A 13268-nucleotide genomic window follows, 5' to 3' on the forward strand; every position below is an offset into this window, starting at 1 on the left:
GCACTGCAGATTCACCAGAATTAATTTTTCACACAAACGTTAGTGGAAATTTGGAACCCTCTTCTCAAATGGCTGTGAAAAATTAAAATTTTCAAGACTGAGATGGACAGATATTTGTTAGGTGAGGGTATCAAGGCAAGGGTGGGTAATTGGAGTTGAGGTACAGATCAGCCATGATCTTATAGAATGGCGGAACAGGCTCAAGGGGCTGAATGGCCTTCTCATGTTGCTATGTACCTATGTTTTTTTCCAGTTCAATTGTTTTTTCAACCACCAAAACTTTCATGGCTAACTCATTCCAATTGTAACATGTTCGCAATGATTCGTTTGCTGTTAGGATTAGTTTTAGTGGGAGTTACTTAACTGACGTCAGCAAATCAAGAAGGAGCAACCTTTAGATAAATTGAGCAATTAATTCAACCTAAGGTTACTGCATTCTTGGCTCTCACTCAGATATTCTGTAATGGAAGAGAAGAAAGTTCTACATTCTTCACTTTTTAATGCTGACCAGAAAGCAGTTTCACAAATACGATTGTGGTCTTGAAACTAATTGATTCCTGCCTGTGATCTTGAGACTAACTGAGTGAAGATTGTTTAAAATTCACCATGTAAAACATTCATTTGATTGATTATCTGGTCTGTGTACATTATCAACCCTACAAGCTCATCCAGGGTTACAGGTTGATTCTTCTACGATTGGTAAATGTACCAGCCTTGTGGTATGAGCATTTAATAAGGTTTTTCCCATTTTAATTCCACACAGTGAAGGTCAATTTTTTTTAACTAATGGTCAAAGAAATGCCAAGATTTAAAATGAACTGCTCTCAATTAGCAAAATAATTTGTTCCCATTGACCTGTGAGACCCACTGCTTCATATGATTTCATTGATAGAGGTTTTAGCTCCACACTTAGCTAGTTCTATTTTAATTATAGCACTGGTGCTTCATTCAGCTGTAATGACAAGTGAATCGACTTTTATGCTTGAGAAGGAAATGGACAAATTGATCCAGACAAATTGTTCACTATTTGAAGGATTCAGACAAAAGTTTCAAAATGAGATGGTTAGGAATGAGAAAGGAAGTCAGGCAAATTGTTTTGCACGCAAGGTGATAAACTCATTGAATCAGTTACCAGGAAAAGCCATTGAAATGTACAGTGAAACTTAGGTCAACAACAGCACGCTGGACGAGATCTCAGAGAGCTTCACAATAACAGATCCCGGTGCCGAGCCAGGGGGAGGGGGAGGAAGGTGATCAAAGGTGCAGTCGAAAAGAAAGGTCTTCAGCCGAGACCTGAAAATAGGAAGAGAGGGGCAGAGGCGAAGGGAGTGAGGAAGGGATTTTAAGAGCCTCGGGGCATAGTGGCTGAAGATACGGCTGCCGAGGGTGGAGCGGAGGACTCGGGAGACAAGGAGGATGCCAGACCCATAGGAACGACGACAATGGGCACTGTTTTGAGGAGAGAGGAGGTCAGAGAGTGGAGGGATTGGAAGACAAGGGTGAGGATCTTGAAGTCGATCCTCTCTGGGATGGGGAGCCAGTGCAGTCTGGCAAGGACTGGGGTAATCGGGGAGCGGAGTTTGGTGTGGGTGAGAATGCGAGCGGCAGAGTTTTGTATAATCTGGATTTTATGGATGGTAGTGAAGGGAAGACGGGTGAGGAGGGCATTTGAATAGTCCAGCCGAGAGGTGACAAAGACATGGAGCAAGGTTTTAGCGGCTTTCAGAGAGAGGTATTAGCAGAGACAGGCGATGCGTTGGAGATGGAAGAAAGCGGTGCTGGTGAGGGACCGGATGTGGGGGAGGAAGGATAATTGGGGGTTGAACCTGACGCCTAGGTTGCGTACGGGTTTGGAGAATTTTTGGGGGAGGTCAGGTAGGTGGAGGAGGTGAAACCTATGAGATTTTAGACGTTGACAAGAGCCAAAAGTATGGCTTCCATCTTGTCAACGTTCAGCTGAAGGAAATTTGCGTTCATCCAGCTCCTGAGGTCTGACAGGCAGGCTGACAGAACATCAGGGGACTGGGGATTGCAAAGAGAGGTGGAAAAATAGGGTTGGGTGTCATCCGCATACATGTGGAAGTGTGCCCCATGTCTGGAGATGACATCCCCAAGAGGGAACATGTAGATCAGAAAGAGGAGGGGCCAAGGATGGATCCTTGGGGTACCCCACAGGTAACCGGGTGAGAGCGGGAGGAGAAGCCGTTTGTGCAGATGTACTGCTGGTGGTTTGTGAGGTAGGATTCGAACCAGGCGAGTGCGGTCCTTCTGAGGTGGATGATGGAGGAAAGGCAGTCAAGGAGGATGGCGTGATCGACTGTGTCGAATGCGGCGGAGAGGTCCAGGAGGACAAGGAGGCAGAGGGAGCCCTGGTCACAGATAGAGAGGATGTCATTTGCGACTTTCACAAGCGCAGTCTCTGTACTGTGGGCAGGGCGGAAATTGGACTGGAGGGGTTCGAAGAGGGAGTGGAAGGACAGGTGTGCGCGAAGTTGGTTGGCAACAACGCGTTCTAGGACTTTTGCGAGGAAGGGCAGGTTAGAAATAGGGCAGTAGTAGCTAGGGTTGGAGGGATCTAGGGAAGGTTTTTTGAGGAGGAGGGTGATGACAGCAGTTTTGAGGGGGGCAGGCACTGATCCGGAGGAGAGGGACTGGTTGATAACGTTAGCCAGTAGTGGGCAGAGGAAGGGGAGCTGGGTGACCAGCAAGTTAGTGGGGAGGGGGTCGAGGCAGCAGGTGGTGGGTTTCATTGAGGTCAGAAGGAAACTAGAGCCAATTAAGGCAAGAAAGAGGAGATTGGGGCTGAGAAGGAAGGTAGCTGGGTTTAGACTGATCCAGGATGGATGTAGGGTGTAATATATAAAAAAATATGTGCCAGCTTGGCTCAGTCCTGGAACACTCACCGCTGAATCAGAATGTTGTGGGTTCAAGTCCATGTTGGGATTTGAACTCACATAGTCTAAACTGACACTCCAATGCAATGCTCGAGGGGGTATTGCATTGTCCATTGTATAAGTACTTCACAGTTCATGTTAAACCGAGGTCTTGTCTACCTGTTCAGGTGGACGTGAAAGATCCCGTGGCACTGTTCAAACGAGAAGGGAGTTTCTCCCGGTGTCCTGGCCAATAATCCCCCAAATAAAATTGGTGATTTGTTTCACAGCTGTTTGTGGGACATTGCTGTGTGCAATTGTACTGCTGCATTTGCCTACAAATACACAGTCACTAAATTTCACAGTAAAATCCTGTGAAGCACGTTGAGATGTCCTTCCGATGTGATTCGAGCTATATCAAATGCAAGGATTATTATATTATTATTATATATGGAATATTTCCCTTTTTGTAAAATTTGCTGTTTTCTTCTCTGGTAGGAAATATGTTGAATGAACGCATTGCTTACCATCGACTGGCTATAATACATCAGTCTCTTGGGCAATGCGAGCTGGCTGAACACTTTTATTTGAAGGCCCTCTCCCTCTGCTCGTTTCCACTGGTGTTTGATGAGGAGACCATGTACTATGTCAGAGTGTATATACAACTAGGAGACATGACCTTCTATAACCTCAAGGTAAGAATAAATATTTTATTATATTATTTTATAAATATTATATTATTATTATAAATACAAAATTACAACTACTAAACTCCAATAATATATAAAAGTACAAGCTGCTCTAAAATGAAATCCTTATCCATTGCTATCTTAGCTCTAGGATAGACCTTTCCAGTGCACTCTCCTCCCTATCGCCACCTTTTTTAATAATAATAATAATAATACTTGCGTTTGATATAGTGCCTTTTCAAGTCATTGAGACGTCTCAAAGCGCCTCACAGAATATATTATAAAATGGATTGACTGTATATTTTGTGGATGAAACCAATTTTTTTTTGTAAACCAAGTCATTTAGAACTCAGACAGATTGACACCTTATTAATGACTGGAATGGATAGCCAGGTAGGATGTTGGACTAGTTGAAGAATAAGCTTGGTCCTGTAATGGAAGGATGGCAGCTTTCTGGAAGGATAAGATCAAATTGACTGAAGAGCCTTCTTCATCTGAAGTGATCCTTTGAAGTTACTACATTCCCCTAAATTTTAAAAGGAGTTGCTTTAAATGCGTTCATGATTTTGACTGATTATTATTCGTTCTTACTCACAAGTTTGAATAACAATCTAACGTCAACCGTATCTGTGCGTTTCTGTTGTTTTTTGCAGGATCCACATGACGCAGCTGGTTACTATCATTTAGCCCTTGCAGCGGCCATGGACCTGGGCAATAAGAGTTCTCAGCTGAAAATCTGTACCAGACTCGCCACTATTTACCATAACTTCCTCATGGATCGCGAAATGTCACTTTACTTCTATCAGAAAGCCAGAGCATTTGCCGTTGAACTGAACATTCGAAGAATAAATTTGTCACCAGCCAAGTATTACAAAGCCAAAGCAGAGATGCCTTCAAAGTCCCATGTTTAAGTACGAGTGGCTCCTCTGTTGCTTTGAAGTGATCTGCTGAAAGGTCTTGCATATCGTGAGTGCAACAAAGTGCAGAGCTTCAGGACTTTGATTATTGTCTTTAGATGCGAAAGGTAAGCAGCTACATTGAAGCTTCCTTTTCAGCTCACCTGCACAAACCCTGCCCTCAGCTCACTCTGCCTATTTACTGAACCGATAGCCTGACATTTTGATCCCTACCTCTAGCTGAAATACCAGCCAGAACCACCACACTTCACATCTAATTAACAATAAAAGCTTTGCCGCAGCCTCTTTGTTCAATATTCATTCTTGTTAAAAAATATATTCTTGGAAAGTGTTTGTACATAACTTGGTAACTTTGCACCTTTGTGAGCTGGGCAGTTGTAACAAGCTTATTGTTAAAAAAAACTTTATACTTAATGTGCAGTGAGTGCAGTTGGATCTGCAGTTAAAGAAGAAAATCTTCAATATTCAGCAGGGTTGAGCCAAGACCATTCTTCACTTTATAAGTGAAATTGCTCAATTTGGCTTCATGTGTGATACTCAAGGCATGTAACAACTCCTGCTAATTGTGGAAAATGGGAAATGTAGAACTGTTTTGTGAGTGAATTTCAACTGCAGCATGCAGCCTGGGAAAGCAATACAATAGTTGAAGTTTGAGATTTTCCCCCATGGAAGGATGAGCTAGACCACAGCAGCATATGACACACTCTCGACTTGTTAAAGCTGGAGTGTTGAAGTCACTTATAATAAATATATATTTATATATATATCTTGCATTTGATATAGCGCTTTTCACGTCTTCTAGACTTAATCAACTTAATTAGACTTAATCACGTTAAGTTTACTTGATAATTAACCAGACATTATACATTGGATAGGTTGACCCTAACAATTTCTGAAGATAATTTTGCTGGTTATCTGTTTCTTAGAATTTCTTTTTTTTTAAAAACAAGGTCCCTTCAAGCAAGTTGTGTGTGAATGACACTGCTGGATTTTGCAGCAGGCACAGGGCTCAGATTACTTCTGGTCAGAAAATGGCTCTGTAAACAAGCATTTATCATTGCCTCCAGTGTTTGTTTGTGGGGTAGCCTAGAAGCCACTTCCAATTGGATTTCAAGTGCCCCACAAATAACAGAGCCCCCTGCTTTATAGTGCAAAACTGCTACCAAAGCCAAAGTGAGGAGTCTCCATCAGTGGCAGTGCTGCAGTTTGTGTTGTTTTAGCTGCACCACTGCTTGCGAGCTGACACCAACAATTTACACTTATATGCCATCTTTCATGTCAAGAGAGTGTCTCAAAGCATTTTGAAAGACAGTATGGGAGGCTGAGCTGGGAAGGAGATGGGGACAGTGGAGGGTGGGGGGTGAAGTTGCAGCTGGTCGAAGGTGCAGTTAAAGAGAAACTTCTTTAAAAGTCTTTTCAAAATAGAGATAGAGTGGGGATGAAGCAAAGGATTTTAGAAGAGTTTCAGAAGACTCGTCCAGAATGATTCAAGCAAACTGATCATAATAGCTGATCTGTAAAAGTATATTTCATCCCTTTATTTGTGCAAATCCTACTATGATCATCTTTTATAATATTCACACTCACTATAGATAGCACAAACCTACATTTAGTTACATTAGGCCTGACCGAAAACTTTACTTTTACCAATGAATGCTGATTACTGGAGTTTTGAAGTTTTGATGTAATTCTTTCCCTGTCAATACTATCCCAAGGAAACTTACAACCACAATCTATGTTTCCATTCTGAGCGATAATGTAAAGAATAATTGAATTGTGGTTCATTGAAATGTTCTTAGGCCTCATGTTTGGAAGACTTTGTATAATTAAACTAAACAAGAGAAATGATTTAGATTTTCTCAGTCTATTACATGATCTAAACATTTCAGTTTTGGCATTTTCTCTGGGTAACTCTGCTTTTTTTGTCTATTTACAAAATGTAGCTGCCAGTCATTTCTTTTAGGCAGCAAGTAGGTTGCTAAAGGAACCAAAAAGGCATCCCAATGCGTTATATCATTCAATAAAGCAGACTTTTGTTTTTATTGTTGAAAGCCGATGGCAGGCAAATATTGTAGAAGACCACCACTTGGTTACTCCCAGTTGTGTTTAACTCTTTCTAACACGCTGGTGAATGTTTGGACATTTCTGCAAATTTTGGTTTGGCTCCCAAGTTGCTTTTATGCCAGAAACATTATCATATGATACTTTTGAAATATTGGTGTATAGGTTTGTTGTTGAGTGAATTAATCAAAGCTAATCTGGCATTGAGGGTTTGCACATTTTCCATTGCTGCTGCTCGTGTTGCTGAAGACTGGAACACTGAATAGGAAGCCAGCACTAAGTACTTGGAATTCTTCTTAGATTTGGATTTGCTGCTTGGAGTTTGGGTTTGATCCAACAGACTTTCATTAAGGCAGGAACCAAAGATTTTCATTAAGAGAGGATAAGAAGGGCACATCATAGGTGATATTTGCAATGTTTCTTAATGTCTTCAATATGATAAATAATACATTGATCACATTGTGAAATGCAGCTGATTTCATCCGCACATTTCATAAATTGCTGGAAATCCTCAAGCTGCTGACTTTCAAGCTGATTTGTTAGAAAGTCAGGCTGAAAATGTTAATATTCAGCCTTACTCAACACTAAATAATGTGTGATATTAATAAAAGGATAATGCTCTTGTGGAATTAGTTACAATATCTGGGAAATCTTTGAACCAAATAGTATAAAGGTGTTCATGAGCTGACGAGGTGTGTTTTTGGAAAGAGAAGTGATTGAGGGGTGAGGGTAAGAAGAGGTGGTAGATGAGTTCTGAATTATCAAGAGAACAAGACCCTTTCCTGTCCCAAAAAATGTGTGTCCAGAAGTGCTCTGTCCTTGATGTCATTTTGTAGCTATGCCATTTAAAAGGAAAAAGATGGCTTGCACAGGCTTCCTGGTGTCTGCCATTCACCTTATGAGGGCTCAAACTTGTGCTTGTTGAAAGTCAAATGACTAAGTAGTCATTATCCTCCTGATGTATGTGTGTGTGTGTGGAGAGGGGGGTGTGGTGGTGGGTAGATAAGTGGGGTTTCCTTGGAGCTGGTGACATGTTTCGTATTGGCACGCCAGAATTGAGCCCAACCTCTGTGGCAGTCACGGTAGTCCAGTTTCTGAGCCAAGTGGGTCCTCAGTACTCTCAGCACTGCTGATGACAGCACAGCCAGACTGGCTCATCGTCAGGGCTTGGAAGGACAGACCAGTTACTAGGGACAGTGACTCTTCCCACTCAGCTCCCACTCAGCAAACCAAAGCCCTAATAGGTAGGATGGTCCTGGCTGGAGAAGCAGCAGGAAAGCTTGCAGGATAGTGCTCTCAATGGCAAGCTACGCATGCAGTTTTAGATGGTTAGATTCTAGCAGTACCCCACTGCACACTCTGGGGTCCCCAAGCCTTGGCTCTTGCCAATCTGCGATTAATACTTTCTGGAATTAGCTAAGCAGGATGTGTCCTCCAGGGAGAGACTGTTCATTGCATTCCAATAAGTATCTCTGGAATTTTATGTGTAGGTGCGATGCATGGAACTCTCAGTTTGATTTAGATATCTTAAGCATGGTAATGGGTAAGAGACCTATTCATTCAATTCCATTCTCCAGTCAGTTCCCTATATTCTTATATTTTTCCTTTTCAGATGTTTATGTAATTCTCTTCACAAGAGATAGCATGTTTCATTTCACATGAGATGCCATGAGAGATTCAGAAGAAACTTGCACTTTGTCCCCTTTGATATCACCCTTTCAGCATAGCCACCCTATCACCTTCCTATTACAGCAGCAACAGAATGTGCTCACAATCAAGGTTGGTAAATTTATCAACAAGCACAGAATAACTCTCAGATGGTTGAAAGAACAAGCATTTTAGAAGCTCAGTGATAACAAGGGAAATCAGTGATTGGGTCAATAAACCTTGGAGATACTGCAGGTGCTGTTCTTTGAAGGCTAGTTTTCCATGAAATGATTTGGACATTAATAGCAATGCACATTGCTGTCTTTGTAGAACAGTTAAAATGCCAAGTTTTTATTACACTGCCCATTCTTAAGCTTGGTGCCAGCACCTTTGAGTTGATTTAGAGCCATTCAATCAGATGTTATAAAAATATAAAATAACAATTTTCTTCTGATCAAAATGTCTAAATAGAATAAATTGTCCAATTTTTTTAAAAAGTATGTAATTTTGCAAATATATGGTGTTTCATGTACATTTTTTGCTTGCAGAATTTTTTTTTGTTCTGTGCATAATGCCAAAACTTAATTATCAATTACATATGCATAGCTTTGTATGATTTCTGGAGGTCTTTCTGTGAATTATCAAAGTTCAATTCATTTTGAAAAGTACAAAATGCCCCAGCTAATCAATAAGCACATTTTAGTTTCAGCATAAATGCTTGAATTAACTTGTTTTAAATAACTGAGATAATGATTTGTTTCCAGTGAGTGAATTCACTGATATATCAGCCAAAAATCCATTGAGATTTTGTGACACATATTCAATTTCAAGATGTTTGTTCCTGATGTACTGAAATCCAGAAAAAAGGTCTGATGATTGACATGATGATGTGTTGAATAATACAGAATTAAAAAATATCCATTTAATTTAAAGTTCAGTAAACTTTGTATTTTTGTATTCCAAAAGTAAAAAAGATAAGACCTTCTCATTTCAGGTGAATAGGAACAACAACAACTAACAAATTACATTTCTATAGCAGCTTTCACATTAGGAGGACATCCCAAGGTACTAAAACAAGAGGAGTTAATCCATTTAGCTTCTTAAGCCTGTTCCACCTGGCTTAGTTGGTAACACTCTCGACTCTGAATCAAAAGGTTGTCGTATTGTGTCCAGTAGAACTTGAACTCACATAGTCTAGCCTGACACTCCTAATCATTGCTGGGGTGGGGGGGGGGGGGTTGCATTGTCGGAGGTGCCTTTACCTCTTATTATCTTTCCTTCACAAATGTCCGTCCATCCGTCCTTTAAAAAAACGTCTGTTCTTTAAGAAGCAGTTCAACATGCAAGCATTTGCCTTTTCACTTGTAAATTGCTATCAGGTTATTAAAGGAGCGTGGAGAGGAAGAACAATGTCATTTGCTTCATTTTTCTAAACTTTCCTTATCTTCCAAAGTTATGATACAACTTAGAGCCAAAATGTCACAGAAATGTACGACACAGAAGAGAAGAGGCCTTCCAGCCCATTGTGTCTATGCCAGCTCTCTTTAGAGCAATGCTTTCAGTCCCTACTTACCTGCCCTTTCACCATACTCCCGTAGCTGACTCTTTTTAACGATAGAACTTTAAAACGCAATGATTTTGACATGAAAACTACTCAGTATTCTATCAGGATATTCACAGCATAACTTACCTCAGAATGTACCTGATTAATATGGTGAATAGTGCAAAATAGTAGAAAACGTTAGATTTCAAACTGTGATAATTATCGCGTCACATTTTTCACCATGTTTCAAAATTGGAGCCAGTAATGTTATTTTCTTTCATTAAATAATGAACAGACTTCAGAAAATGCACAGGGATAGGGGATTTTTAGTGCCTCACAATACATACAGAGATTACTTACTTAATTTGCAATGATTTTTCAGTATGCTTTAGAACAGAAATGAGCAAAAGCATATTCTTGTATAAATCCTGATAGTAATTAACTATCCCTCAATTTCTTTGAAAAGATACGAAGATATTTTAAGAGAAGGCAGTCATTTAAACTTTAGTATAATGAGCAGTCAGGCACCTATTCCCTAAATGCATGGCTGTCAAAAGATTTTTCTGGCTCAGACTGATTGATTGCGGTCTTAAGAATTTTCTAATCCAGTACAATTCTTTTTTAAAAATATGCTAAACTTATACCTTAGAGCAAGCTTTTCATGACAGACAAGCTATTTTAAATATATCTAACATTTCAGTGTGAGACCTAATGGATCTGTAATGATCAATTGAGTAATAAGAAGTCAAATCACTGCTTGGAACTTCAAGTGTTTAATGCTGTGTTTATATTTCTTGGTGTGAATTTGCTTGTTCTTTGGCCATCCAATTCAATCCCTTGAGAACTTTCAAATGATCTTTCAACATTTATGAATGTTGCATTTACAACATTTACACTACACCCCAAAACACAAAAAAAGGTGATGTAAGGTGCAAGGCTCCAGCAGAATTCACATGCAGTGATTAATATTAAATCTATCAACAGTTTGTCACAGGGCCATACAGACCTTTCAAAGCATACATTGCAAACAAATCAGATAACATTTCAATGCACTAGGGACAGTACCCCATATATTACTAGGTCATTTTTTGTTAGTTTATTCAAAAATAAAATGCTCTTCCTGCATTCTGAACAAAAAGTGGGCTGTAGAAATATTTAACTTGTGACTTTGCCTTTTTGCTGAGCATTTGTTCTTCCATGTTGAATTTGAGGTTGCAGGAGGTCACTTTGGACAGTTTGAACTCTTTAGCTGTGTTGCGTAACACAGAGGTTTAGCTCGTAAAACAAAACATTTTTGTATTAACTGTTCTGTTTGCTAACTCTTTCGTTCATTGCTTATAATGGAATTTCCAAAGAGAAGAATGAAGATATTTAATGAACAGTACATGTTGTCATCCTATTCAGAATGTGCTCTAATAAGGGAAAGCCATTTTGAAAAATTTAGCAAAAGGTTTGCCAACTGAGCACACTTGTTTAAAAATCCCAAGGAGTTATTGAACAGCAGCCTTTTTTTTAAATAGGGTAGAAATATTTTTTAATTATATACAAAAAAAACTCTTAAGAAGTTCCTAAATAGCTTTAATTTTTAACAGTTGAGAGATATGTTTTCATTAAGATCAACAAAGTTGAGGTCTGTCTCTTTTACACTGGTTTTATAACAGGATCAGGCAGAATTCTACCCTATGGTGGGCAGTAGGCCAATAACCCGACAACAGACAGCTAATTGGAAAATTGTTTAAAAATGAAGGTAATTTACAACAACAACAAAATTACATTTATAGAGCGCCTTTAATTAAAAATGTGACTGGAGAAAGCCTGATACTGATTTGGTATTGAAGACAAAGAAAGCATACACTTGTAGCAGAACTGAACCATTCCATTTTACAATGAATGTCACTGTAACTTTGTTTTTGGCAGAAGAAATAAGCACTGGAACCCAAGTGTATCATTTAATAGATTTATTTATGTTGTACATTAATGTTTATATGTCAGTGTTATGTTAAACAATGTACATGTACCCTTTGGGGAAATAAATTGGCATTTTAATATTGTACTTCGTGAAGATAGATTAAAGGAATGTTCAATACCGTGTTTCATTTGTCATTGGGTGTTCATTTTAATATGTACAAAGTTCAAACTGATAGCAGATTCTCAGGATAAACTAGAACAACACTTTCGAATTACATTTGATCTTTCACATGTAAATAAGAAAGTTGCAAAATTTTACTTTAGGTTTCTATTAGTTTCTTTTAGTAAAGCAGGTTTTTACACACTGAATTCATTGCTGTTTGTAATGAGTGCCACAACAGTGAGCTAAATCACCTTAGCCACACATCTCTGTGCTATTTACTTTTATACGTTCATGCTTTGTAATGCTGTTAATAACTAATATTATAGCAATAAAGCTATTCAAATACTAGGCCAGGAGTAGCTGTATTACTGCAATGTATATATTTTAAATATGGTCACTCAATCCACGACTGTTTGTGGGACACTGATGTGCGCAATTGCTGCCGCATTTCGTCCACAAAATATGCAGTCCATTCACTTTACAGTATATTCTGTAAAGAGCTTTGAGACGTCTAAAGGACGTGATAAGGCGCCCTATCAAATAATCAAGGATTATTATTATTATAAACTACCTAAGCATTTAAAATAAAGCAATTAAAATAAGTACTTTGGAATATCCACCCAACCTGAAAGGCACTATATTGAATCCAAGGATTATCATTATTTCAAGTAAAAAATAAAAAAAACACATCTTAATTCATTTTGTCATATCCTTATCCCCATTCTACCTTCTATACTTAATTTTCTTTTTTTTTAGTTTTTCTAACACATTTTAGTTTCCTTTGTATTTTCCAGCCATTTTCTAAATGTAGTAATGTTTTATTTTCTTCTTCATAGAATCATAGAAATATACAACGCAGAAGGAGGCTGTTCATCCCATTGATTCTGCATCTGGTCTCAGAGCAAGCCATCCATCCAATCCCATTACCCTGCCCTATCTTGGTCAGAGAGGTCTGAACCACCAGGCATCACACAGGGCTCACACACTGGATACTTGATGAGAAAATGCAGCTATGATCCAGGCTTAACACTAATAACAATTTATATGCAATCCTTCCTGCAAAGTCCAATTGTTTTTGAAGCTCATACCACTGGAGATAAAAAAAATAATAAATATGTGTATCTTGTGCCGATCGCTAAAAATAGCAATCTTTTCATTAGGTCTTTACAATGGGAAATCTATTAAAATGACATCATGAAAAAACTGTTGCTTTCAGTGTAAGAGATCCCAACTTGTTAAATCCCAAAGTCATACGTGGGATTTCTGTTGATCTGCCAATCAGTGAAATCTACACCAATCCTGATATAATTTTAATTTAAACATTTAATCTTCTTTGTTGCTGTTACTGATCTGTTAACAACTTGCCCTGTTCTATGTTACTCTCTGTGTTGTGTAACCTCATCAATAGGATGGAGGAAATCTGGTCCAGGTGCTTGAATTCCTCGCAACTTCCAGTGCTCGGAATGC

The 13268-nt window shown here is 39.0% G+C and overlaps 1 protein-coding gene across 3 annotated transcripts in view; it reads left to right on the plus strand.

Moving 5' to 3' along the window:
- LOC103187170 (SH3 domain and tetratricopeptide repeat-containing protein 1) overlaps positions 1-12679 on the plus strand; it is a 32367-nt gene extending 19688 nt beyond the window's left edge. For 2 of the 3 annotated variants that reach the window (XM_042337612.1, XM_042337613.1), the window contains 2 exons: positions 3372-3568; positions 4216-4760. In XM_042337612.1, the coding sequence (XP_042193546.1) occupies positions 3372-3568; positions 4216-4473 (455 nt within the window). In that variant the 3' untranslated portion in view covers positions 4474-4760. Of the gene's footprint in view, positions 1-3371; positions 3569-4215; positions 4761-12637 lie in introns of those variants that run through there. The other variant, XR_006085269.1, reaches the window with a different exon arrangement.
- The last annotated feature ends 589 nt before the right edge of the window (positions 12680-13268 follow it).

This window comes from Callorhinchus milii, unplaced genomic scaffold, assembly GCF_018977255.1.
Source record: "Callorhinchus milii isolate IMCB2004 unplaced genomic scaffold, IMCB_Cmil_1.0 Scaffold8, whole genome shotgun sequence".
Classification (NCBI taxonomy): domain Eukaryota; kingdom Metazoa; phylum Chordata; class Chondrichthyes; order Chimaeriformes; family Callorhinchidae; genus Callorhinchus; species Callorhinchus milii.